This window comes from Peromyscus maniculatus, chromosome 9 (assembly GCF_049852395.1).
Source record: "Peromyscus maniculatus bairdii isolate BWxNUB_F1_BW_parent chromosome 9, HU_Pman_BW_mat_3.1, whole genome shotgun sequence".
NCBI lineage: Eukaryota > Metazoa > Chordata > Mammalia > Rodentia > Cricetidae > Peromyscus > Peromyscus maniculatus.
Window position 1 is genome coordinate 8,888,628 of NC_134860.1, and position 27,414 is coordinate 8,916,041.

Consider the following 27,414-nt stretch of genomic DNA (forward strand, 5'->3'; position numbering starts at 1 on the left):
GTAATATTATTGTTTAGTATTTTTTTTCTAATCCAAACTAACTGCATGATGGGGCACCTTGAAGACTCAATCAGGAAGTATGGGTTCTTAAACTCTGGTCTCCTAGGTTACAAATTTTCTTTGTTCAGAAATAACATTTTTCATGTCCCATTTTTGAATATTAATTCTTTTTAAAGTATGTCTTTTAAAATTATTTTCAGTAGATTGGGTTTGTCCTAAAATTCATAGGCCTATACTCCCAGAGAAGTTTCTTGATTCTAGCTTTTGGCCAATCTTTATTTAAAACAAACTGACAACAAAAACATCATCATAAATGTTTTTGCCATTGGATACTATTTGTACATAATTTAAATAAAAAGTGTCAACCTAAATCTTGGGTAGTCCTGACAATGGTCAAAGTGACTCTAAAGTAGGCATAAGTTTAACTTACACTATGGCTCTGTCTAGAGGCTTTAATCTGTTCTAAACATTTTTAGTGTCAGTAGCAACATAGGAAACCAATAGGTCAGACCCAGTTAATATTCTTTCTTTGGGGGGCACTGGGGAAATATAGCTCTGTTGCGAAAGTACTTGGAAAGCAGGTCTGAGGACCAGAGCTCAAGCCTCAGCACCCACATAAAAAAGCCAGGCATGATAGTGTGCGCTGACAATTCCAGCACGGAAAAGATAGAGACAGGAGGATCTGTCAGACTCTCAGCTAAGATGGTAGCCAGCCATCTTAGTCTAATGAGTGAGATTCAGGTCCCTCCCAGTGACAGACATGCATATACACACATGCAAATCCAATATATATTAAGAAGTTCTTTTGTTCTTATCTGTAAGAATTTAGATCTCAAATAAAGATATGATATACAGCCATCCCAGACTAAACTCACCCAATCTCATCTGAGAGAAAAGTACCCCAAAATACAAAGCTCTTTTTGGAAGATTTTCAATAGGCCTCTATGGAACTGGAACAATGTCTTAGCAGTTAAGAGTGAGTACTGCCCTTACAGAGGACCTAAGTTTAGTTCCCAGCATCCACATGGGACAGCATGACCCCAGCCTTTGTGAGCATCTGAAACTCATATGCACATACACCCATACAAACATACATGTACACACATAATTAAAAACAAATCTAAAAACGAAAAGCCTCTGTCCAATTTTTGTTTTGTTTTTTCGAGACAGGATTTCTCTGTGTAGTTTTGGTGCCTGTCCTGAATCTCGCTCTGTAGACCAGGCTGGCCTCAAACTCACAGAGATCCGCCTGGCTCTGCCTCCTGAGGGCTGGGATTAAAGGTGTGCACCACCGCCACCCGGCTTCCTCTGTCCTATTTTTGTCTAAAAATTATATTTTCTCCAAATAAGATACTTTATTTTATGAAGGGAGTGAAATTTTTAAATTTTTTGAGACTTGAAACTTGATTCAAATGAAGTAGGAGGTTTGGGTAAGGCAAGAGTCATAACAAATAATGTGACTAATGTGAGGATGTGATATCATCCTCATTTGTACTTTTATTAAAACTCAGATCATCACTATCTCTCTCATTTAGAAAAAAATAGACTAAGGAATGATTTTTTTCAAATAGTTGAAATATAAAAGGATTTAGGAAACATGCTATAAAAGAGCAGAAATTAGTAGAGATGTGAGAGGAGCGTTGAGTCCCATTGTGCCCAGCTGGGGTCCTCCGCTACAGATCTGAAGTAGTGGAAATAAGCCTCACTGAGGCCCCCTGAGGTTCACGTGGGTATGCCCACAGGACAAGGGGGCACAAGTCTGAGGTGAGAAACACAAACCCAAGCTTTGTCTCTTGGAGTTTTGTAACACAAGAGGGGGTTAGAAGTGGCTGCTGTGTCTCTCTTTACTGTGGCTGAACAGAATCTTCAATCTGGTGTCTTTTTCAAAGTCCCTGTAACCAATTCTGAACTTTTAGCTATCATTTGAAAAATACCGTCCAATGCCTCATGCAGTCATTCCGTTTTGATAGCATGCCCAGCGATGATTTTATAAGGATATAAACTGATGTTTTCCACGTGACATAGATCTTAGACTGAAGAGCCAAAGGCAGCCTCTTTGGCTAAAGAAGCTGAAGCGTGGTTGATTTTGACAATTTCTTTCCATGTCATTTGTTTAACAACTTACCCAGAGGACTGACGATCGTAGGCACAGTGAAAATTCTGCACAATAGGTCAACTTTTAGATTGAAATGTTTGTCCATAAATGTAAGTTCCACTGGGAGTCTAATTAGTGAGAAAGAGGAGGGTTTATATGAGTGAGAATTGTTGAAACCAAGGTTGGATAAAGCACAGGGACAAATAACCAAATGAATGGAAACACATGAACTATGAACCAAAGGCTGAGGGGCCCCCAACTGAATCAGGCCCTCTGAATAGGTGAGACAGTCGATTGGCTTGATCTGTTTGGGAGGCATCTAGGCAGTGGTACCAGGTCCTGGGCTCGTTGCATGAGTTAGCTGTTTGAAACCTGGGATTTATGCAGGGACGCTTGGCTCAATCTGGGAGGAGGGGACTGGACCTGCCTGGACTGAGTCTATCAGGTCGATCCCAGTCCTCGGGGGAGACCTTGATCTGGAGGAGGTGGGAATGGGTGGTGTGCTGGGGGGAAGGGGAGGAGGGCAAGAAGGGAGAGAACAAGGGAATCTGTGGCTATTATGTAGAACTGAATGGTATTGTAAAATAAATTTAAAAAAAAAAGTAAGTTCCATGATTGTTTAACAAGAATGCTTCCAAAAGGAATAATTTTTTTCTAACATATTTTTCCTTCCTACTGACAAGGTGGTGGTTTTCTGGGAAGAAAAGTCTTTACCCCAATAGGAAACTAAACTATTCCAAACTAGTTTTACCACACTTGTGTATTTTGTTAGTCTTTTCAAATAGCCTAATTTTCTTTCTCTTTTCTACTGTGTTTTGTTTTCTGTTTCTTTGGTAACTGATTTTTGTCTTTAATCTTTTCTCTTCTTCTTTGGGGTCACTGGTTGGTTCCTTCTAACTGATTCTAAAACCCTTTACTTATTATTGATTTTCTTTTTAAGACAGGGTCTCATGGTGGTGCTCTGCCTAGTCTGAACGCACTGTGTAGCCTAGACTGGCCTTCAACCTGATCCTCCTGTCTCAGACTCCCAAGTGCTGGGACTATAGGCACAGGCCACCAGGTCCAGCTTTTCCCTTTCTGTTTCAAAGCTATATTTAGCTCACCAATTCTTTTATCATATCCTTTTCTGATGTATTTTGAAGTATTACTTGCCTGTGAAAAATTTTGCCATATCCCAAAGGTTTCGATATTAGGTACCTTTAAATGAATTTCATTTACTCCTTTACAACTTCATACACATCTTTAACATGCTTTGAGTGTATTCCCACTCAGCCTCTCTGCTCCCACTGAACCCCTTTTCCTCCCTTCCAATGAGCGTTCCTCCCTCATTCTTGTCTTTTTGTTTGTTACTGTTGTTTTTACCTCCTGTATTTAATTACAGTTGCCTTCCTGAGCATGTATGGGAGATTATTTGCTTGATCAAGAGAAATTTACCAGTGTCTCTACCACTGGGGAATATGACTCCTTTAGCTCCATCAACCCTTAAGTTCCTATAGCTTCATGGATCCCTCTCAGTCTGTGAAGGAATGTTGATAGGTCCAGTCTTATGAAGATCTTGTGCAGGTAACCACTGCTGCTATGAGTTCACAGGTGCAATAGTTGGAAGCATCTTCCTTGGTTGCTTAGCTTTCACAGTGCCATGTTTAGAAAATAGTATGGCTCTTACATTCTTCCCATATCCTCTTCCACAATATTCCTTGGAGGAAGTGATATAGTTGTCTGATTTATGGCCAAGCACTCAACAGTTACTTATTCTCTGCATCAACTCCAAACAGAAGCTTCTCTGACCACTTCAGAGAGTGGCACTAAACTATGGGTATAAACACTGGAAGGCAGCGTGGCACCATATCCATTTAGCAAAACAATAGGGTAGGTTTCCATCTTAGGGTCTATGACCTTTCTAGCCATGGTTTGTGACCAGGTTTCTAGTACCAGACATGAATTCCTCTTGTGGAGAGAGCCTCAAATCCAACAATAAAGCGATCGGACACTCCCATGTCAGCCATGCCACTATTACGTCAACGGTATAGTGCACAGCGTTCATAGCTAGATAAGACCGTGAATGCCTTTTCTCCCCCAGCAGACTATAAGTGCATTCCAGCAGTGTGAAAGCTAGCCAGCAGGGAGCACACTTCCAGATCAATTTCAGCTTGATTTATTGGTCTCCTGAGACCAAATCAAGGGGTGCTTTCAACATCAGGGTCTTATCATCTAGTTCTGGTTGGTAACCAAGAACAATGGCAATGGCCTGTATTTTTGGGTGTGTGTGTGTCTCATAATAAGGTATCCTATATTTGGCCCCAGACATTCTGGGAACAGCATTGCTATGTGGTGTCTTTAACATTCTTTAAGTATTTTAAAGTTTGTGTTATCTTATTTTCTTTGACCCAGGAGTTTTAGAATTGTTTATTAGATTCTGGAATATTCTCAGTCATTTCTCATTGACTATTGCTTTCCCACATTCTATCTAACATGTCCCTGTGCTGGTTCTGATTTTGTCAACTCCACAGAAGCTAGAGTCATCGGGAAAAGGGAGCCTCAGCTAAGGAGTTGCTTCCATCAGATTGGCCTGTGGACAAGTTCATGGGGACATTTTCTTGATTAATAATTCATATAGGAGGGTCTCGCCGACTGTGGGTGGTATGACCCCTGGACAGGTGGTCCTGGATTGCATAAAAATGCAAACTAAGCTGTGAGAGCAAGCCAGTAAACAACATCCCTCCGTGGTCCGTGCTTCAGTTCCTGCCTCCAGGTTCCTACCTTGAGTCCCTGCTCTTACTTCTCTCAGTGATGGACTGTGATGGAGAGGTGTAAGCCAAAGAAATCCTTTCCTCCCTAAGTTGCCTTTGGCCTTGATCTTCATCACAGCAACAGGAAACAAACTGAGATGCTTCCCCTGCGACTCTTACATGTACGTCTGAGTTCCGTATTTTGTCTTCCTTCAACAATGTCTTTAGCAATACTAGACACATCTGTTTATTGGTTTCTCTGAGGTGTCTATTATCTGAAGCTGCCGTGGTACTGGCTCCTCTTTACTTCTCTGCCGCTCTCCTGTGGTGTACATAATTTCCTAGCTTTGTATTTCTGACTTTGAGCTCATCTGCAATAGACTATTTCCCACTGTGGGTGTTTGATGTGTCCAAGGTGGAAAGTGGTTTTATATTATATCAGGCCAATTTGGCCTTTTAAAATGATCATGTAAATTCAGATTTCTTGTCTTCACATGGCAAAGTTTGTGGTTTTGATTTTTCATTCATTTCTTCCCTCTACATCTACTACCTTGAGTAGATGACAGACTTTCTTGGCTTTGTCTGGGGCTGGGTGGGGGCTGATGGGAAGAGTTTTTCTAGTCCCTTTCACAGGATGAAGATGCCTCTGGAAATTGGTTTCGTGATGGAAATTAAGTGGTTCTTCCACCCTCCATGGGCTTGTGCATTCTGTCAACCCCAAGGGATGGTGTGCTGTATGGGCCAGTGGGGTCATGGGCTGCCTGGTTTTAAATGTCAACTTGTCACCACCTAGAATTACCTGGGAAGGGAGTCTCAGTTGAGGGATTATGTAGATCAGGTCAGCCTGTTGGCTTGTCCTTTGAATTGCCTTGACTGTTGGTGGGAAGACTCACCCTGAATGTGAGCAGCACCATTTCATGGGCTGTGCCCTGAGCTGTATAAGAGTGAAGAAAGCCAGGTGCTCAGCAGGGGTCCATGTGCATCTTCTCTGTGTACTCCTGGCTGTGGATATGGTGCTTGAAGTTCCTGCCTCTTGACTTCTCAGCCATACTGGACTGCAGCCTGGAACTGTAAGCCAAATAAACCCTTCCCTCCTGCAGGTTGCTCTTGGACAGGGTATTTCACCACAGCAACAGAACGGAAGCCAGGACAGACCTGTCGTGTATAAACTTGTAGCTCCTGCTTAACTATGGGCGCCCTTCCTTCTGGAATGCACTTATTTCATTTCTTTTCTTTCTTTTCTTTTCTTTTCTTTTCTTTTCTTTTCTTTTCTTTTCTTTCTTTCTTTCTTTTTTTCTTTCTTTCTTTCTCTCTCTCTCTTTTCCTCCCTCCCTCCCTCCCTCCCTCCCTCCTTTCTTTCTTTCTTTCTTTCTTTCTTTTTTTCTTTCTTTCTTTCTTTCTTTCTTTCTTTCTTTCTTTCTTTCTTTCTTTCTTTCTTTCTTTTCTTTTCTTTCTTTCTTTTTTGAGACAGGCTCTCTTTACATAACTCTGACTGTCTTGGAACTTGCTTTGTAGACCAGGGTGGCCTAGAACTCACAGAGATCTCCCTGCCTCTGCTTCACAAGTGCTGGAATTTTTTTTTAAATCTTCTGAATGCCAGTACATAGCTTAAATATTTTCCCTTAAGTATATGTTTTCATAGTTGTAGGAGCCCTTCTGCATCAACTCGGCCTGCCATACCACTACTTCTTAATTAGAAACAGAAAGCATAGACAGAACACTGGGGCGCATGATATAAGGGACAGAGGCAGGAACAGAAATCACTTCAAGAAATGGAAGGAGCACATGAAAGGAGTGGAACCGAGAGTCGGTTTAGAAAGGTCTTTGTATCTGATGTGAGGCCAGCTCTTCCCTGGAGGAGGAACACTGTGCTTACCCTATACATGTAAAGGGATTTCTGAAAGGGAAACTCAGGGAAATACACACACACACACACACACACACACACACACACACACACACACACACACACAGTAACTAGGATGAACTGACAAGAGAATGGCCACTGGTATTTCCCTCTAAGGAGACTGCTGCTCCAGAATCATTTGGAGACTGCTGGTTGCTCTTGTGCCATTCAGAGGGATTCTCCCCGCTAACTTCTCTGGATATTAACATCCACCCAATGGAAAGGAGGCATAATTTTATATTGTCTTTACTTCCTGTTCTCTGTTATCTGTATTTTCACATCTGGTTGTTTGAAGGCCACCTGCCATACGTGTGATAGATAAGAACAAATCGCATTACTTTCATCCTCTTCTCCATGCTGGAATATTCTAAGCCATTATCTCTTCCAAAAGTGCCTTTCCCACATCCCGACTCCCTAACCAGCATACCCCAGGGTTCCACATCAAAGGTCCTGGGGTTCCCATTTGGAAGAATCTCCATTCTGGCACTATGGATTGCTCACTTGTGGAGAGGTCTTGCAGCCTGGACCAGTGCAACTATGTATTTGTGAGCCTGTAACAAGAATGCTTGATCTTTACATTTTTTTCCTTCTATTTTCAAACTATGGCCATCTCATATCATCTTGTCCCAAACCTCAGAGATAAGTAGTGTTGATCTCAACATTCCCACATTATAGGTAAGGATTCTATGACCTTGAAAGGCAATAAGGCTCCCCAGGAACCATAACAACTTTGGAGTACCATTGGGCTTGTTAGCTTCTGAGCCTGGAGGTTTTATCTCTACTTTATGCTGCCTACACATGTTTGGACAGGCTTACAGGGAGCACCCATCCCTACACTGAGTTCCTGTCAATCAATCAAAATGTCACATGAAACCTATGCCTCTCCTCAATCACAATAAGGTCTGCCATATACACTAGCAGAGACTTAGTTTCCTTCTTCCTTTTCTTTCATGGCCCAGTATCTTTTATTTTAGATGCAGAATCTCCTTATGTTGCCCAGGTTAGCTTCAAACTCCTGACTTCATGTGATGTTCTAGCCTCACCCTCAGACCCTGGTGCTGTCATAGATACAGGCCATTGAGTTGTGAATTTATATCATTTGTCAGCAGGAACAATGACATCATCATCTTTCTTGGCATTACATTTTATTGAATACAGTCTTACAGTCCTTAAATATCTTGAATAGAATACTTTCAATATACATTTTTTTCATACATGTATTTCTTTAAAGCACAGAACTATAAATTAAAATGTACATATTGCCATAAATCTAGAGCTATATTATAAAAATAGAACCCAAACGTCAACTTCATATGTAATTTGGCAATTTAGCAGTACAATAAGGTGGCCACACTTAGGATGCATCATTGCTTCAAACAACTGTCTCATTTTCCATCTCTTTAGGGACACATGGGACAGTCTCTCTTCCCAGGGTCCCCACAGAGTAGCCTGTGGCCATGGCTCAGTGTCGCCTTTGCATAAAGATGAGTACACTTTGTTCTTGGAGGGGGAAGGCCAGCTTCCAGTCTCTTCCTAAGGGAGGAGGTGTTCCCTCCAGCCAAGGGTCTGCCACTCATGAGTCTTGACAACCTCACAGTGCATGGTTTGATATATCCAATAAATACAGTGAATTCCTTTTCTGATAGAGGGTTGGTTCTTCCAGATCAGTGTAAATAGTTTGAGAAAATCACTCAATGCCAGTGGGGTATTATCATCCCAAGTGGGCACCACTGCTCAGCTACCATGCAAGCCCTTCACCCACAACCCAGCTTTTAATCTTCACAGCCCAGAAACTTAGTTCCCTCCATTATCAAATGAAGAAACTTGTTTTTTTTTTTTTCTTTCTGAATATCTGGATGAGATTATCTGAACTCAAGGAAGACTGCTGTGGAAGATGAAAGCAATGTCTTTGAGGGTGTGGGCCGCTGTATTTTAATGGAACTTGGGCTGTATGTGTGTGTGTGGGTGTGTGGAGGGACAGCGGCAGGTAATGATCCAGAGCTAGCCTCTGCCTTCATGACTTAGTTGGGTCCCTATCACGTGATGAGATGACTCATCCTTTCATTAGGCAGAACTACTATGTGTACCACTGGGTGCTGCTGGGAAAGAAGCGTAAATGTTAAGTTTTTGAAGATCCTAGAGTATGGTCCCAGCTCACCCAGGCTGCTTGCAAGCTAGGCTAGTCTCATTTCCAGTTGTAAAGGCCAGAGGCCACCTTGATAAATAATGAGGGACTCTTTCTCCTAACATGCCAGCTTTGTGTGATGCCTCCCCACAGAGTCTGTGGGTTGGGCCCATAAGGACTAAGGAGCAACAAAAAGCTGGGGTGGGGGATGGGAGCAGGGCTTGGCAGGGTTTGGCTCCAGCAGGAGATCAGGCTAGCGGCAGGAGTCAAGATTGTTTGCCCTGGTTGGGCCTCTAGCATTTTCCTTTGTTGCTGGGGCTTTGCCCTCAGCAGGCTGCCATGCACTGCAGAGGTCTCTCATATCAACCAGGCTTGCTCCCACGGCTTCTGCAAACTCCACAGAAGAGGTCTCTTTGCAGCTGTGAAAGCTGGAGATGCAGAAGATGATGGCCTCAGGCTGGGGGTTGTAGCAGGCTCCATATCCATTGGGGACCACAGGGCCGTAACAACAGAACATCTCCATGGTTGTGGGCACCTGGAGAAGAGCATAGGTCAGATGCAACCTATTCTGACATTCAATCTGGAACCTGCTAGACTGCGGTGGGTGAGTCCCTGTATCCTAAGACCTCCATGGCGTTTGTTTCCCTGTCTGTCCCTGTCTATCTGGATTTGACCAGATTGGATTGTGTTGGCATGAATGAAAGGGCATGGCTGGAGTAATAAAGATGAGCCCATCAAGGTGCGCGGTGTCGAGGGAGAGAGACCCCAACCCACTCTCCATTGTGCAATTGGTTCTGCTTGTGGAACTGGAAACTCCCAGGGCGACCTGCTGCTCTGGCTTGAGCCAAGACTTTCCTTCATCCAGGGGCCATTTGAGGCACTGTGGCAATCAGGCTAATTTACTAAACGGCACCCTGGTGGCACCCCACCATTAGATGGCTTCCCACAGGGAGTAATTTATGAACTGGAGGAAATCTGGCCCATCTTCTCTGTTGATTTCCCCCAGATCCTTAATTACTGTCAGCACCGCCTGGCTGGGCTGATTTCCTCCCCAAGGCCCACCCATGCACAATTGCTCAGCACCCGGCACCTCCAAGCCTGCTGTCACCTGGAATGGCAGTCAGTCGTCTAAGATGTTTTGAATTTAGAGGCTTTGCAGTCCAGATCACAAACCAAGACAGTGTGTCACTGAAAGCTCACGCCGCAAATGCCACTTTCCAGCGGGAAAGATCTTAACCACTCACACCCCACACTCATTTTATCAGCTGGTTTTAGGGATAAGTAGAAAGGATTGCTGGGCCGGTGTATGTGGGACAGGGTCTGTTTTCAGTCCACAGGTTTCTGGTGCTGTGTTCTTGGGCCTGCAGAAATGACACTGGCCATTTTAATGGGGCAGAACAAGCCATTAGTCTTGCTAATAGACTCACCGCACTGTCAGAGAAATTTGCCGTGCAATGGCTGGAGGCCATAAAGCCATTCCAGAGCACTCTGTGCCCACGGATGGTTTCCTGAAGAATTTATGTTGTAGTATTCTGGTCTCATTTATTCATGTCTGCGAGCTCACTGCCGTAATGACAAAATTAAATTACTGAGTGGGCTTTTATCCTCAAACATAGAGCTTCGTCGGCCCCCTTTGCGGCCCATGTCCAGCGTTTTGCAGAGAAGGTAACTTCCAGGAGGCTGGTGTGTTTAGGTGTGTCCTCCCCTCCCCTGCAGCTTCCCACTAACCAATGTCATTTCTCTGTGGTTGTGGTCCTTTAACAGAGTCGGCATATGTGGAGCATTAGGTCAGAAGTGTTGGGCTGACAATTGATTTTCTGCCATCGGTGGCCTGGCCATTCATTAATGTAATCCCTGTGACCTAATTGGGGAACCTCCAACCAGGCCTGTCTGGCTTCGGATCCTAGGGTCCTCTGCAGTGGAATACCAGTCCGTGCAGCAGATGGCCAGGCAGCACCGATGATACTTCGAACCCCCAGGTGGATGTGTTTACAGCCTGTCTACCTTGGCTAAGGGAGCCTGTGGTCGTTCCTACTTAGAAGATAGGGGACTATCAATTCCTTAAGAACAGAGCCTGGGGTTGGAGAGATGGCTCAGTGGTTCAAAGAGCTTGTAGCTCTTCTGGAGGTCTCAAGTTGAATTCCCAGCACCCATATCAGGCATCTAGCTCACAAATGCCTGTAACTCTAGCTCCAGGGCATCCAACACCCTCCTATGGCCTCTGAGGGCACCAGCAGACACAGAGCATACATTCACAGAGGCACATACACATAGAAACACATAGAAACACATAAGTAAAGATAAAACTTGTTAAAAGAAAAAAGGAGAGCCAAGTGGTGGGGTTGAGAGTGGAGAGGATATTGTTTGACGTCACAGTAGGAAGGATATGGTTTTCAACAGTAACTTAAATATTTTAAAGTCGCTAATAGAAAGGACTTTGAATGTTCTCTAAATGACTGAGTTGATAGATATACCAATTAGGCTGATCTGACTGCTACCCATTACACGCAGATAGTTCAGCATACACTGTACCCTGTAAGTATGTATATTTTTTTTGCATAATTAACATATATTAAACACGTGCAAATATATTCATACAAGAGAGAGAGATTGAGAGAGAGAGAGACAGAGAGAGAGAGAGAGAGAGAGAGAGAGAGAGAGAGAGAGAGAGAGAGAGAGCAGAGACAAAGGCAGATTCCAAGTCAATAATGTCTTCAGAAACTCCCAGGTTCTACTATGAGGCCCTGGTCACACACACAGAGGCTGTACCTGGCTGGTGGAGAGGACAAACCGGTTGCTCATCAGGTATGTTTCATCCATGAACATCTCAGGTGGCTCCTTGCACAGGTCCCGGGCCAGCTCCCTCAGTGCCAGCAGGTGGTTGTCAATGGCCATGCCAGTTATGGCCTGGGAGTCAGGAACAAGAGATCCATGAGACTTGCACTCCTCTGTTCCGTCTCTCCTGTCCTGTCTCCTCAAGACCAGTGATGACTCCAGCAGTCACGGCTCTTGCTTAAACCACTCTGGATAGACAGCCTGTGTGAACCCAGGCTGACTGCTCTACTGTGCAGCCTCTGCTCCTGGACTCTTGCGTACGGCTACACGCACAGGCTGTGTCCAGAGAAGGCTGGGGCCAACCTTACCAATGTCTGGGGAAAAGTGGGTGGGCCCATCACCCACTACACAGCTGCACCAGCATGCTCTTCTAACAGGAGAGTGGGTGAGCCTGCCTATCCCAACTCCAGCCTGCTCTGGACAGGCAAAGGGTATTCAGGAGAAGGCCGGCCCATGTGTTGGGTCCAGTCACAGGGGAGGGGTGTCAAAACTGTCAGGGCTAGGATCGCACCATGACTAATTCTTCACCCTCCAGCACAAAGCTGGGACAGGGTTCGTCACCCACTCAGTGCAGTGTGTGGACTCCCTTAAATTCGACTCATCATCTCAGAAATTAAGTCAGGAACTAGACTGCTGAGCAAAGCTCTGCTGATGCTAAGGTGAAAGCACTAGTTGAATGATGCGGGGTGTGTGTGTGTCTGTGTCTGTCTCTCTGTCTGTCTGTCTGTCTTTCATTTTTTGGTTGGTTGGTTGGTTTTTGTTTTTTGTTTTTTCGAGACAGGGTTTCTCTGTGTAGCTTTGCGCCTTTCCTGGAGCTCAGTTGGTAGCCCAGGCTGGCCTTGAACTCATAGAGATCCACCTGGCTCTGCCTCCCGAGTGCTGGGATTAAAGGTGTGCGCCACCAATGCCCGGCTCTCTTTCATTTTTTGAGACAGAGTTTCTCTGTGTAGCTCAGGCTGTCCTGGAACTCACTCTATAGACCAGGCTAGCCTCAAATTCAGAGATCCCCCTGCCCCTGCCTCCAAGTGCTGGGATTAAAGGTGTGTGTCACCACCGCCTGGCTTTCTTCTTCTCTCTCTCTCTTACCCCCGCCCTCTTGGAGATAGTTAAACTCTTCTCAGTAGCCGAGGTGAAGGGGGAGGACTTGGGGCCAGAACACTGTTCTAGGTGTCTCCATCTTAAGGCAGCATGGATGGCATCTCATCTACACTCTTTTGTTTGTGATCATGTGTTTATTTTGGGCAAGTGAGGAAGTGGGGAGACTCGGGGGACTGCTCCTGGCCAGTAACAATAACCCGGTTACCACCAGAGTAATTAAACTTTTGGGGTTTTCCTTATGTATGGTGGTCATTTGGCTGTTTGAGGCCCTCGTGGGAGGAAACTGCCCTTTGCCAGTGAACTTGGCTTGGGTTTACCAGGCACGTATTCACATCTGAGAGCTGCTCTCCTTCCGTTAAGAACAAATGCATAAGGATGACGCAGAGGCTCTGGTCTCTCAGAAGGCATCTAATTACAGTCTGAAAAGATGTTATAAACCTGCAGCTAACTCTATTCCTAATTCATTTACTTACGTAAGGTGGTGCTGGAGATGGAATCAGGGGCCTCATACATGTTAAACAAGTGTTCTACCATGGAGCTATAGCCAGGTCCCATGGTTTGGATTTTATATGCTCTGTTGGGACAGAGAAGACGCACTACAAGCCCTCCCCAATAGAGAACACTCTTGTTTCTCTGGGGACCTCTATTTATCCTTCCCTTTGTAAGGCCCACAGAGGGAGACGTTCTGTAAAGCAGCCTGCCCACTCTGCTCTTGTCAATTAAATGTGCCCAGAGGAATGAAATGAACAGTTATGTAGAGTGTTGAGCAGCAGTGAGTACAAGGACTCCTGGGTTAGTCCTCCATCGAGGACTTCGAGGAGCTACCGTATGTCTGCTGCTGCCGCCGTGGAAAGCAGAGGGGCAGAGGCCTGTGTTGGTGGTGTAGCGGGGCAGGGCGTCACCGTCATGTGACCTGCATGTAACCGTCAACTGCTGGGAAGGCGGAGTGTCAAGAGATGGGAGAGGAGTGAGGGGCTGGACCGTGCCTTCCCACCGAGTTTCCTTTCCTTTCTATCTCAAGTACACTTGTGCTGTGAGGCTGCCTTTTCCTGTGTCTTTCCCCTGTTCGCAGGGCTGGCTGGGTACCAGTGCCACCTACCACCTGCCTCCTACCTCTCCCTCCTCTCTCTGCCGCCCACTCCCGAGTCAATTGCTTTTGTCTGATTCCCACTCCACGGGGGCAGGGCCTTTTAGCCACTCTTCTGATATTATGATCATTGTTCTGAATCCGTGCTTGAGAGTACAATGACTGTACTTTTCCAGACTTACTTAGAACTTCATGTTATGAGAAAGAAAACAGCTGGGCAGTGGTGGCACACACCTTTAATCCCAGGACTTGGGAGGCAGAGGTAGGTGGATCTCTGTGAGTTCGAGGCCAGCCTGGTCTATAGAGTGAGTTCCAGGAAAGCCAGGGCTACACAGAGAAACCCTGTCTCAAAAAACCAAAAATAAATAAATAAATAAAAAGAAAAAGAAATAAAACATTAGCTTCTGCTTCCTCTATCGTCTTTCCAATAGAGTCATATTTCAACTCTTTGCTGTTTGAGCAACAGCAAGTGCTTAGATGATGTCACTGCGTAAACATTTACAGCTGGGTCTTGTAGGATATTATGATTAGATTAGAACCCAGCACCTATCACCTTAGGCAAGTGCTCTACCAACTTAGCTATGTTCCCAGACATAGATTTCCTTTCTTATTAAACATTTTGTTCTTCCTTTAAATTGAATAGATTAAACTGGATATTTTTTATGTATCTACTTCTGATTAGTTCTCAAGTGCAGCCATCATTTCATTCCTCCTCTCACTGGTCCCTCCTTTGTGCACCAAGAGCTCTCTAGATCTACTGAGTAGCTGCTGACTTTTTGTTTCCTTTTGGCATCATCCTGGGGAGTCCTACTTCATTTCTGTTTGTGTGTGTTGAATCTTCTGGTTTTATTAGATTTTATGTCTCATTTTCTTACTTTGGAGACATGCAGCCTTTAGCAGTTTTATGAGAAAGAGTATTTAGTAAGTAAAAAACATAAATTTCTTCTGTCCAAAATGTCTGTATTCTGTCTTCGCATCCGATGACAGTTTAGCTAGGTATGGAAAGCGTGTTGAAGACAGTTTTCCCCGAGTCTGAAGGCCTTGTCCCATTGTCATCTACCTTCCGATGTGCTGTTGAGAAACCAATGAAATCTTTATTTATGACCTTCTTTCTCTTTTCCTCTGAGAAACTTAGGATCTTCTCTTTGTCTGTAGTGTAATGAAATTTCCTTGATATGAGAATTTTCTATTGTGTAAGATACTTGGTGAATTTCCTCAATAGAGAAACATTTTCTGCAGTTCTAAAGAATTTTCACTTTCTTAGTGCTAGGGATAGTACCCAGGGCTTTATGCCTGCTAGGCAAGCTCTCTGCCACAGAATTATCCTTTGATATTTCTCTGAATTACTTTGTTGGTGATCCCTCTACTCTCTAATTTCTTTTTCTGAACAACTTTTAATTGGCATACTGTTCACCCGAACTAAGCCACCCCATTTTTCTTATATTTCACCCATTTTTGTTTGTGTTTAAAGTATGTTGCCTTGGATTGTCTCCCAATATTTCCATTGAAATTTTCTACTACATTCTACTTTAGAACTATCTTTATTTCTTGGTAATATTTTTTAGAGTTTCCCATTCTTATTTATTTATTTATTTTGGTTTTTTTGAGACAGGGTTTCTCTGTGTAGCTTTGCGCCTTTTCCTGCGACTCACTCTGTAGCCCAGGCTGGCCTCGAACTCACAGAGATACTCCTGCCTCTGCCTCCCAAGTGCTGGGATTAAAGGTGCGCACCACCACCTCCCAGGCCCAATTCTTATTTATAGAATAAGAAAAATTGAAATTTCACATCTTAAAAGTTACTAATCAATGAACTACATTAAGAGGCCATGCTTTTAATAAGTGATTAGGTCATTAGGGCTCTTTCTCTGTTAAGGTTCCTATATGAGAGGCTTCACACAGCTTTCAGCTTTCTTGTCTTCCACCACATGAGCATAACACATCCCTCCACTCTGGAGGATGCAGCAGCAGGCACCATCTTGGAAGCAGGGGCCAACAGCCTCTCCTGCTGACCCTTTGATCTCAGACTCCCTGATTCCAGAGGTGTGGGAAATCTGTTCTTGGTAAACTATCCAGCTCAAGGGATCCTGTTCTAGCAGGCCAAACAGAAAAACCCATCAGCCAACCCCTTCTTTCCACACACCCCACTTCCGGTACATCCCTGGTGCCTGAGCTACCCCGAGGTGCTGCGGTGCAGTTGGGTGCGTTTTCTCTTTGCCTGTGCCCTAAGCCGGCTGCCACCTGCTCTGCTTTCTCTAATTCTCTGCTGTCACCTTTTCTCCAATCCTCTTTTCTATGTGTACGGCTTAAAATACCTGAATGTTGTGCTGGAGAACTCCAGAGTGGGGGATATTCAACTCTTATGTTCAACATGCCCCGTTGAGTCAGAAGCCTACACATTCCTCTTCATCCCTTTGACCCTGACCCTGCCCAGCCACAGTCTGTACACCAGCTCTTCCCAGTATCATACAGCTTCTGCTTAGCCAGCCACTCCCACAATGCAACTTGCCTGTGGGGGCCCCTTTTCAGGTTCCTTGTGGTTTTACCTAGCAGGTCCGCATAGAGGATGATCAGGACCACGGGCCTGAGTGCAGGCATCTGAGATGGTCTGCACTTGGCTGTGCTGGGGGAGGAGGTCTTTTGCTCCACCCCTTGGCGTCTCTATAAAAACCCTGGGGCAGAGACAGTCAGGGCCCATTGGAATAGGTTCCAGGCCCTCTCGAGGCTATCCTTTATTTTCTATCTGTTTATCTCCACAACCTAAATCCTTCTATGTAATATTTCCTGCTGCTCACACTCAAAACTCTGGGGAGCTGTGGGGTTGGTGGGTAAACGCCCCGCACTTGCCCTTCTTTTGTCCCACACTGGTGTAACAGACAACCTGGCTCTTCTGCCCCTCAGTCCTTTGCAGGCTGCACACACTGAACTGCTCTTGTCATCAGATGTATTCACAAGACGCCTGCCTTTACAACACGCTGCTCTCTCCTTGCCCTTCTTTCCCTTTCTTATTTTTTTTTTTTCCTGGTTTTTCGAGACAGGGTTTCTCTGTGTAGTCCTAGTCCTGGGCTCTCCTGGAACTCACTCTGTAGACCAGGCTGGCCTTGAACTCACAGAGATCGGCCTGCCTCAGCCTCCTGAGTGCTGGCATTAAAGGCGTGTGCCACCAACTCAGGTTTCCTTCTCTTTCTTAATCCTTCCTACTTCACGTTAAAGACTGCTTCCTCAGGGAATTCATCTCAACTTTTCAAAGGAGAGGAGAGAGCTTGCTCTTCCACATTCTCTGAAATTTCTCAGACTCTGTTCATGTGGCTTTGACATAACTTTGAAGTACCTCTACCCCAGCTCCATGTTAAACTCCCTACTGACAGCGCTTAGGGATTTGTTTCCTGTATATAGCACTTTGCCTAGCATGAAGCAGGAAAAAGAATAATTTATAGAATACAGAGAGGACACTTGCTGGAGTTTGGATGACATGTTTCCAAAGGCTCATGCATTGAAGACTTAGCATCATTGGGAAGCTGTGGAAACTTTAAGAAATGGAGCCCAGTGGAAGGTCTTCCTATAATTTTCTTTGTGCCCTTGAGGGGGATTGTGGGACCCCAGCTCCTCCCTTCCTTCTTTTACTTTGTCACAGCGGGGAATGGTTTTGTTTCATCGTGGGCTCCCTACCATGATGTACTGCCTTTCCACAGACCTAAAATCCCTGGACGCCACCAACCTTGGACTGACACCTCTGAAGCTGTGAGCCGATACCCTGTCCCTTTTCTGGCTGACTGATTGACTGTCTTGACTATTTTGCTTGAGTAATGGAAAGTGACCTTTTCAGACAAGAATCACACTCGAATGCCAGGCTTGCCTTGAACTTGTGATCCTCCTACTTTGGGCTCCTCAGTACTTGGAACACTACCTAATACAATGCTTAAACAGAACAAACATAGCTATTAGGATGAATTAGGGACTGAGTTAGAGGAAAGTCTATACTGGTGAGTTCTAAAACCCACAGATATGCTGTATTTGCTTTCAAGTACATAGAGAAAAAATTCATCAGTCCTTCTCATAGATTTTTGTCATTCTTCTGGTTGATTTTGAGTGATCTATAATTAATGTATTGATCACTAGCTCAAGTTCCCCATTGTTTGTATGTAAATAATGGCTTTGCAATATTAAAAAATAAATTATTCCCTCAAACTAGAGAAATAGTCTCCATACAATTTTGATGTCACTATTAATTTTGAGCAAAGACTTTCCGTTCATGGGCTGCATAAATGAACACAGAGCATTCAAGAGGGAAAAGTAGCCCTGGGTATTAGTAAATTCTAACTCCTTTCCAGTGTGCCAGGGACCAAGTTAACCAGTATTCATCAAGCTGCCCAACCCCACCTCAATTTGGTGGCTCTTGTAAACTGTAAAGCACCACACATATTGTGGACTATTATTATCATTATGGCTATGTCAGCAGATTTCAAACACCACTCACTGTTCTCTGGTGGAACCTGGGGAAAGCAGGAAGGGTAGGCTGCCCGTGGTATAGAAAGAAGAAAAAGACCCATCCAGTGGCAGAAGCCTGTAATCAATCCCAGCCACTTGAGAGACTGAAGTAAGAGGATCCCACATTAAAGGCCAACCTGGGCTAATAGTGAATTCAAGGCCAGCCTGGGCAACATTATGAGACTCTTGTCTCAAAATGAAAAGTAAAAAAAAGGACGTAGCATACACAGCTTAGCGCTATAGCACTTGTATTGCATGTGTAAGACCTCAGGTTCAATCCCCAATGTCACAAGAATAGAATAAGAATGAGGGTCGGTAGCCTGGCTGAGTCACCGGGCAGTTGGTGTTAGGGAGGCACCACCACTCACCATGACTGTGTACTCAGTCTGGGCCTGGATGGCTGACTTCAGCAGCTGCAGTTTCTCAAAAGCCTGTGAACAAAGGAGAGGGTGTCAGGGTGCTGGAGCCAGAGAATCCTGTCCCAGAACAAAGTGCTAGGGCAGCCACAGCAGCCTCACAGGCCTCCTTGTGGTTCCTTAAGGCAGAGCGGGGGTTTACCAGCATGGCAGCCTTGTGGTCAGTCATGGCTTGCACAAAAGCCAGTGCCTCTGGAGTGGCCGACCTGATGTTGTCCACGCGACCTTCCTGGAACCGGCGGATGGATGCACTCTCATAGGTGGGCACCAGTCTCTGATAAAGCCTGCACAAGATAAAAGATGGATGGCAAACAGTAATTTGTTCTCAGGGAGTCATAAATACTGAAAGAAATATAGCCCCGGCAGGCTTTATTTTCATAGCTCTGACATGACGTGGCATAGTATTTCATTTTAATGTTAATAGAATTCTAGAGGAGAATTCCAAAGATGAATGCTGGCAAGTCTTTGATGTGAAGAACCATGTACACTTTTATACACTGGGGACTCCATTGATGTAAAGTGAGGAGGCAACTGGTTGCTTTTGAAAAACAAAACACCGCCACCAGTCTGTAGGGAAACCTGGAATTTTCTGTGAACCCTAATGAGTGTTGATTAATATTATCACAGCATCAGATGAAAGTGCAGTGCATCACACACACCTTTCTTGGAAGCCTGCTTTATTTTAAATGGTTCACCATGACCTCTAGTCAAAGCAGGCGAGCATGGTGAGTGTAGACAGATGCCCAGGCCCACAAGCGTGTCAAGGTGTGTCTCATGGGGAAACTGCGGCTGATATCCCCACACTTTGTTTCAGTCTCCTGGCCATTCTAGCAGAGCTCACGCTGGTGGCTTGGAAGCCTTTCTTCCTGTGCATGGAAACCAGGTGAACACCCCCCCCCCCCGGCTTGCCTCTCTGACCAGCAGAACCCCCTCTTCCCATCAGCCAGTAACATCCATGGAGTTGAGGAAAAGGAAGAAGAAAAACGACAGAGTTCAGACCAATGGGAGCCCAGTGTCACATAAGGATCTGTAGCTCTGCGTCTCACTACCTTTGTGGGGTGAGCTCCTGGAGGGACAATGTGATAGGATAGAAAACTGGGTGACAACAGAGCCCAGGACGTTTGCTTCCTGACCCTGAAAGCCACGCTTCCCTTCAGGATGCTTCTGGACTCTAAAGCATCCAATTGGACAGTTGACCCGGGCAACGCCTCATCTTGCCTTCACCCACCTGTAGAAGGCCAGCTGGAGGGCTACCTGGATGAAGGCATCAGGGCTGCATTTCTGCTTCTTGATAAATGTTTTTCCATAGTCGTCAAACTTATAAACAATGAAATCCAGATTCTTTACTATTCTGTGGAAGAGAAAGAAGATATTCTGCATGCAAGATAGGTTACCTATGCCACAGAGCCCACCCACGCTTTCCTGGTCCATGTCCTAGTGGTCCAGAAGGTGAGTGCACAGCCCTTATCCTCCAGAAACACCCTAGGATATCAGAGACCTACCTTTACTCACGCCAAGGGGCAGAAGGCACCCTGGAACCTGTGCCTTTCTAGAAGAGCTCAGCCCAGAGGGGCCCTTCTAGGGAAAGGTGGGTCTGGCTGCAGCAGTGAGGTGGGCGGAGCATGGAAATGAGATATTTGCATGGGCTGGGTGAGCCTCACCCACAGACTCCTACCTGCTGGCTGCCTACAAAGCAAGCCTGAAAGAGACCATTTATATGTCTGTGGAGGAACAGGGGTCCAATGTCCCCGTGGATTCTCAGCTGTCCTAACAGTTAACTTCTCAGCCGGTGGTCACCCATACTCATCCCTGCTTGCCATGGGCAGAAGGACTTGGGATCTGACTGACTGTCATGGTAGCCCCAGCGAGGGCTGGGGCTTTACTCATCTGTTGCTTTACTTGTAAAAGAAATCCCATGTTATCCAGCGACTGCTGATAGGTCGCCCAGGACATGCTTATCATTCTCAGAGTGTCAGGAAGCTTCCCTGGGTCTGCACAGAAATGCCTGTGCCACCACCATATTGACCAGTGTCATCCTTTAGGAGTTAGGGGTCCGGTCTGACTGTCATGGGGGCATTGGCAGGGAGGTGTATGCCACTGTCTCAGGTCCTGCAGGAGTCACCTGCCTTGACTCTCACCGTCCCTGGGACTGGATGCTACATCTACTACCCCCCCCCCAGCCCACCTTAAATCAGTCCTCCTGCCTCACATGAGCTGAGCTCCCACGAGTCATGCAGCTGCTTGGGACAGGAGAGACCCTGCCTTTTGACAGATTCCGTGGACAAATTTCTCTTTCACCATGGCTGCTCAGAAACCGCCTTCCCACACACTGCTCACCTAGCTCCACCACCTCCCATAGACTGTTCAGGTCCAGGTGACTCCTCATGCCTGTTAGGAAGAAGCTGGGGGGGACTTCTTCCTAACACACAGGGCAAGCTCAGGCCCTTCAGCCTTTTTTCTATCTCCCTCTTCTGGCAACCCACCCACCTTGGACCCCCATCATAAAAGTTGAGATGTCAACATCATCCCATGGAAACCTGGAGCCTCCTTCCACATTCAGTAAAGCCAGGCAGCCTCCACAGCAGCTCCACGTGAGGAATGTCCATGCTAGGTTTCCTGCTGTGTCCTGCTCACCTGTGCTACTCTCACAGACGCCCCCACAACTTCTACTGAGGAGCAGCTCCTCATCATAGGCAAGGCATGACCCAGCTTCTCTCTCTCTCTCTCTCTCTCTCTCTCTCTCTCTCTCTCTCTCTCTCTCTCTCTCTCTTTGGTTTTTCGAGACAGGGTTTCTCTGTGTAGCTTTGCGCCTTTCCTGGGACTCACTTGGTAGCCCAGGCTGGCCTCGAACTCACAGAGATCCACGCCTGGCTCTGCTGGGATTAAAGGCGTGCGCCACCACCGCCTGGCCCAGCTTCTCTTTTATGTCCCAAATCCAGCCATCTTCTCATTTACCATCTCCATACCAGCCTGGATCTTTACGAATCTACAGAGGCTTATACACGCCTCTGTCTTGCCTCTTCCCTGCCTGTTAGCCCCTCAAGTTGCTCTTCATCCTCACTGTCCAGGCAGAGTTCAACCTCATGTCTATCTTCAGGTTCGGGTCTGCAGGCCTCTCTCTGTTTTGGGCACTTCATGCCTCGTACATTATTTGATCCGGGGTCTGCTTCTTCCACTCAAGTGTGGAGGAAAAGCCCAGGGCACACTCCTTTCTGAGTTCCCAGTACCTTACCGCAGAGCTGACACACACTAGAGCTCCCCAAGTTCGATGTGTGAGTGAATGGGTGTTCTCACACTCATTCACACAGGGGCTGATAAGGTCGCTCAGATCCCGCCCTCCTGCCCGTGTCCGTTAAGGCCCGAAGCGGCCCCTCCCCGGGGAGAAAGGCTCCCTTGTCAAGTTGCAGTGTAAAGTCAAATTGAAATAGCCTGGATTCAAATGACCTATTCAAAGCAGTTGTTCATTACTCCCTCAAAGCAGGGAATCGTTTCCCAGCCTTGACTCTGCTTAGTCAGGTGAAACCTGCAGGAAAAAAAATAGCTTCAGGTTTGCATTTTATGAAAATGGTAGATATTCGAGCAAGGTTATTTCCTGAGAGCCATGACTCCTCTTTAGCTGGACTGACTGATTTTCCATGAGGGGTGAGAGTGGGTGGAGCCTGGAGGGGAACAGAGTCCCAGGGGCCTTTGGGACCACCCAGGGTGCTTCAGCAGCCGTTGAGGGGGCTGAGCGGGCCTGGGGGGGTTCCCCTCACCTTTGAAGTTTCTCTGCTGAGGAGGCGAGGTGGCCTTGAGTTTCTGGGGAACATTTCCACCTCAGCCTCCTGGGGGCAGGGAGCTCGCTCACTGAGTCAGCTCGCACCAGCTTCCTGTTGCTCTTCATCCTGCAGACACAAAGGGACAACCTCCTGAGACCCTGCAACCTGGGGCCCTGGGCAACGCTGCGGCTTTCCTGCACAGCCACCTTAGCCACGTGCACAGCTCCTGAACTTTAGGGGGTCTGAGCTGCTGGAAGCGTGGAGCAGATAAAACAAGTTCAGTGAGTGACAGAGCCAGAGTCCCACCCACTCGCACCTGACCCCAAAGTGCATCATTTCCTTCTCTATCTCCTAGTGTTAAACCATGTTCGGGCTGCACTTATGGAAGACTTGGAAATGTGGTTAGCAAGCTGAGTGTGTGTCTCAGTCACTCCAAAGACTTTTGTGGAAGAGACTGAGAACCTGCATGCCAGGAGATAGTACAAGAGAGTGAGCAAAACCGTGAAAGCTAGAAGGAACTCGGCCTGGTTAAGGAACAGGAAAGCAGGGCTTCACCCTAGCCAGCATGAAGGCTGGGGACCTGGCCTGTGATGGAGGAGACCTTCCTCTGTGCCTGTTGCTGGTCTTAGGCCCAACAACAAAGACTGATCTGAGCTTCCCTGGATCAAAGCTTGGGTCCCCGCTTCTCTGTCTGCCCTGAGTTTCCCGCCTGATCTGTACCTCCCCTCTGTGGCTCATAAAGCTCATCTTGCAGTTTCTGAGCATCTTTCCAAATTCATCTTTGGCTCAGCCATTTTCTGGCCCGACGCCCCCAGTTTCTCCCAGCTTTTCATGGCAGCCCTCTGAGGTCCTCCTCTGCTCTGCCCCAGACTCACATATGTTTCAGCAGGTGCTCCGTGCACTGCACCAGGACGATGCCATCAAATGGGGAGTGCTCACACACCACGCCACAGGTGCCGTCTTGGCCCACCACAAACTGCAACAGGAAAGCAGCAGGTGAGCTGACCCTGGAGTCAGCGTTTCAAACTAGGCTCTGGGCCTGGGCTAGGACCACCTGACCTACTGGGGCATTTCTCCTCCAAGGATACCGAGGATCGCTGATTCCTGAAAAGGAGGCTGCAGGTGGCTGCGGGCAGAGAGAGTGTGGAAATCTCAAGGAAGCTCCCACAGGACTCCAGGCAGTGGAGGGGCAGCCCAAGTCCCCTGTGGAAGCAGTCCAGGGTTCTTAGTGAGCTCATACTGTCTGGTGCATGGCCTATAGGGCTGAGTGGGTGCTCAGTCCTGTTTGTCCTTAATTGCATGCACAGCAGACACCATTCTCCACTGCTTTTTGTAACCATTTGCCTAATGGACTGACTCTGCTTCTCTTGGCAACCGTTGATTTTTATTCCCAGGATCTAGACCAGTGTCCATCCCAGAGCAGCTGCCGGGTAATTGAGTTGCATGAATGAATAAAAAATAACAATGTGATTTGGTGGTAAGAGGATTTGTAGGGAGAAATAACAGGTTCCTTGGCGGGAAAGGTGTAGGGAGAATGTTCTGTTAAACAGTCACCAGATCTCAGTCTGCTGTCATGTCTGGTTATGGAGGAAACATCCACCAGACTCTTCGAACCCCTGGACTTGCTCGTTTAAATCAGCCCAGCAGAGCAACTCACAAGACTGAGATGGAAATTAGAGAGAAAGGCTCTGGGGGATCCACAGACACCAGAAAGATTCTGTGGGCCTGTTTTACAAAGACCATGTTGAGTTGACTTGGGAAACAAACATTCTCAGGGCTCAAAAGTATTGAGAGAAAATAATGAGAAAGACAAGGCTTGACTCTTGGGGTATACCCCATGTGAAGTGGGGCCTCTCTGGAGCTCCTCACACTCAGACTGCCCTGGGTCATGAACAAACAAGGAAGCAAAGGACCGAGCTCTTACGGTGTTTCCTGAAGGCACTTCCCGGGACTACGGCACACACAGTTTGAGCTGCCTCTTTCCATACCTTCCCCCAGTCTTGGCTATCTTTGCCAGACACTGGAATCTCAATGTATTCCAGTATTCTAACCAACAACCACACACCCACAGAGCATTTTTTGTATGCATCCTTCTCTCTTTTTTTTCACCAGCAATCTCTTTCTTTCCATGTGGAGACTCACTTTCCATCCCCTTAAATTCAGGTCCACGGCACCCCAGTAGCAACCCTAGCTCACCTATTTTCTGTCCTGTCTACAAAATGGGGGACATGTGCCTTCTCCCTATGAACACCTTTCTGTCCTTGTCACTTAAAGGGAAGAAAATAGATCTTTAAAAAAACTGTACCCAATGCTTACTCTGCTCTGTGTCCTGTACATCCATTACATCATTACGTTCCCACCAGTGCTCTGTGAATGATTGTTAGCCATTAGCACCACTGTGGATGCTAAACAGCCAGCACGGTGGGGATAGAACTCATCAGAAATAACAGAATCACTATGCAAACCAATAAAGAAAATAACCCACCAAAGGCAGGGATGAGGAGAGGAGAAAGTTAGATACTTCCGGGAAATGCCTATGGAGGTGGGCTGTCCCAACCCAGAGAGATGGTTAACTTGCTTTTATATGGTCACTGTGAGAGTGTGGTGGTATTGTAAATAAACAAGATTGCATTAGATTTTGGCATGTTGTGGGGTGTGCTGGGCGTGGTGGGGTTTGGAGGGTAGAGGTCTGAAATGAATGGCCAACCTAGAGCACAACCCATTTGTGTGCGTGTTTTCCTCTAAATCAACATAACATGTTATCCTGACGCATGTGGGTGAAAAGCTATGGATTATTTGGTTGTACCTTAGGATGATGATTTAGGGAGTGCTGAGTTGCCCTGCTTCTCAGCATGGGTTGAAATAGTCAAGCCAGGGGGTGGGCATTCAGAGAAGCTGGCATCCCCGGTCTGACCTGTTTAACTAACTGCTGAGGACTTACTGGGTGAGTTTGTGGTACTCTCCCACCCCAAAGTGTGATGGAGGTGGGGGTTGAGCCCAGGTGTGACCAAGCTCTTCCAACACAGTAGCAGGACAGTCAGGGAGTCTCATTTGGGTTCTACTACTTGGCTTCTGAGAAGAACTCCAGCTAGTCTAGAGGTGACATCATTAGTACATTTTGAGTGACAGAGACAGCAAGACCATGTGCTGGCAGCCAACTCTAGCAGAGACAGTGTAGTTGCCAGGCCACAGACAAGGCACTTACCTGCAGGGACTTGTCGTACCAGCGATTGGCGCCATTGAAGCTGCAGCCCCCGCCATGGAGGAGCTGGAGCGCCCTGTGAGTGTCACTCAGCTCTCCAGTACCCGGAACATCCAGGCACACCAGGCAGATGCAGCGCTCAATCATGTCCAGGGAGTCCCGGTTGGTGGAGTCTGCAGGACAGGTGAGTGGAGCCTCAGGTCTGGGGCACCTGCAGAGTCCCACGGGCTGCATGCAGCCTACCTGCCTTGACAGGACTCTGCAGTCAGAGGTACTGTCCCGAGCCTCTGCTCGACCCCACTGGTCTCTGTTGAAACCTAGCAGCGCCCAGTGCTTCACCCAGTGTGAAGCCGCTGGTTCTGCCTGCCCAGATGAAGGGGGGTGCTTCAGTCCCCAGCCCTGCCCAGGATCCCACTCCCTTGTCCGACAGCACCCTCACTCTGGCACCGATATTACCATATCTGTGCGCATTGATCAGCAACTCTGATTTTTTTCTGAGTATTTGTTCCTGAAGTTTCTAAATTAGGCAATTTCACATGAAAAACTGAAGAATGGTGCTGCTTGCCTCTTCCGTTTCCCCCGAGGCTGTTGGTTCAGAGTCTGAGTTGCAGGGGGATGGGCAAGGCTACAGCGGATGCTGAACCTTAATGAACTGGCTGGGGCTAGTTAAGAAGGCACATAGAACTCACTTATCAGGGCAAATAGGCTAGAAGCCACTAGATGTCCGCAGGACAGATGACCTGGGAGCCCAACCTGGCCTACAGCTTATTCTTACATAAAGCCTCTACCACTCCCCAAGGGATTGACAAGCCCACCTGGCAAGTGGCACCAATTGTGGGCACCTGCTGCTGCCACTGCCATGTATTTCCTTCTTCCAAACACGGGACTTTCCTGAGGTGGTGACTTTCTCTACCATCCCGTGCTGGGTATGAGCATAATAACCCATCTTTTGCTTTAAAGTTAATCAAAATTTTCAGTCCATCATAAGCCAAAACTTCATAGCTTTGATCTAAAATTCCAAGGAGCTACTTCAAGACCCAGAGGAGAGGGCTGAGCATGGCCTGGGGACTCTGAACTTGGAGCTGGATGCAGTGACAGAATGGAGACAGGTACCCTTAGCCTCTGGGCAGGGGTGAGAGTGCTCTACGCACAGAAGACTTGGGATGTGGCCTCAGGAACCATCATGTACTATGTGGCAGGGGTGAGAGTGCTCTACGCACAGAAGACTTGGGATGTGGCATTAGGAACCATCATGTACTATGTGGCAGGGGTTGCTGCCTGCATCCTACAGCATCCCTGCTCTTTACTCAGAGGACCCTGCGTTTAGCCTGGCACATGGACTGCTGGTTAAAGCGACAATTTCCAGTCTCTTCTCGGCTAGAAGCAAGCCAAGGTCTAAATTCTTCCAATAAAATCTGGAGACAAGAAAGCCAAGCGTCTGTTCTCCTCACTGTGCCCCTTGTCACTCTGGCCGGAAGATGGCCGTGGTGCTTAGTTTTGGACTGCATGCTCTATGTCAGCTGGGGGTCAGGGTGGGCTTTGGGCTCCCAGGCTAGCCAGCGCCTTCAGAGCACAGAGGGTATGCTGGGCCAGATCCTTCCCTTCACTCCCCGGAAGCCGTCTTAGAGAGAAGCAGCAGCTACTCGGCCACTCTTTCCACCTTCCTCCACACTGTGCA

At 46.8% G+C, this 27,414-nt stretch overlaps 1 protein-coding gene across 1 annotated transcript in view; it reads right to left on the reverse strand.

Annotated features, from left to right (window-relative positions):
* Positions 1-7,858: 7,858 nt before the first annotated feature.
* The window catches only part of Chat (choline O-acetyltransferase), a 57,698-nt gene continuing 38,142 nt past the window's right edge, over positions 7,859-27,414 (reverse strand). The window contains exons 8-15 of the mRNA XM_015995640.3: positions 25,740-25,909; positions 23,410-23,510; positions 22,532-22,660; positions 20,005-20,127; positions 18,919-19,060; positions 18,729-18,791; positions 11,625-11,762; positions 7,859-9,390 (exon numbers count right to left, since the gene is read on the reverse strand). Of these exons, the coding sequence (XP_015851126.1) occupies positions 9,109-9,390; positions 11,625-11,762; positions 18,729-18,791; positions 18,919-19,060; positions 20,005-20,127; positions 22,532-22,660; positions 23,410-23,510; positions 25,740-25,909 (1,148 nt within the window). The 3' untranslated portion in view covers positions 7,859-9,108. The remainder of the gene's footprint in view (positions 9,391-11,624; positions 11,763-18,728; positions 18,792-18,918; positions 19,061-20,004; positions 20,128-22,531; positions 22,661-23,409; positions 23,511-25,739; positions 25,910-27,414) is intronic.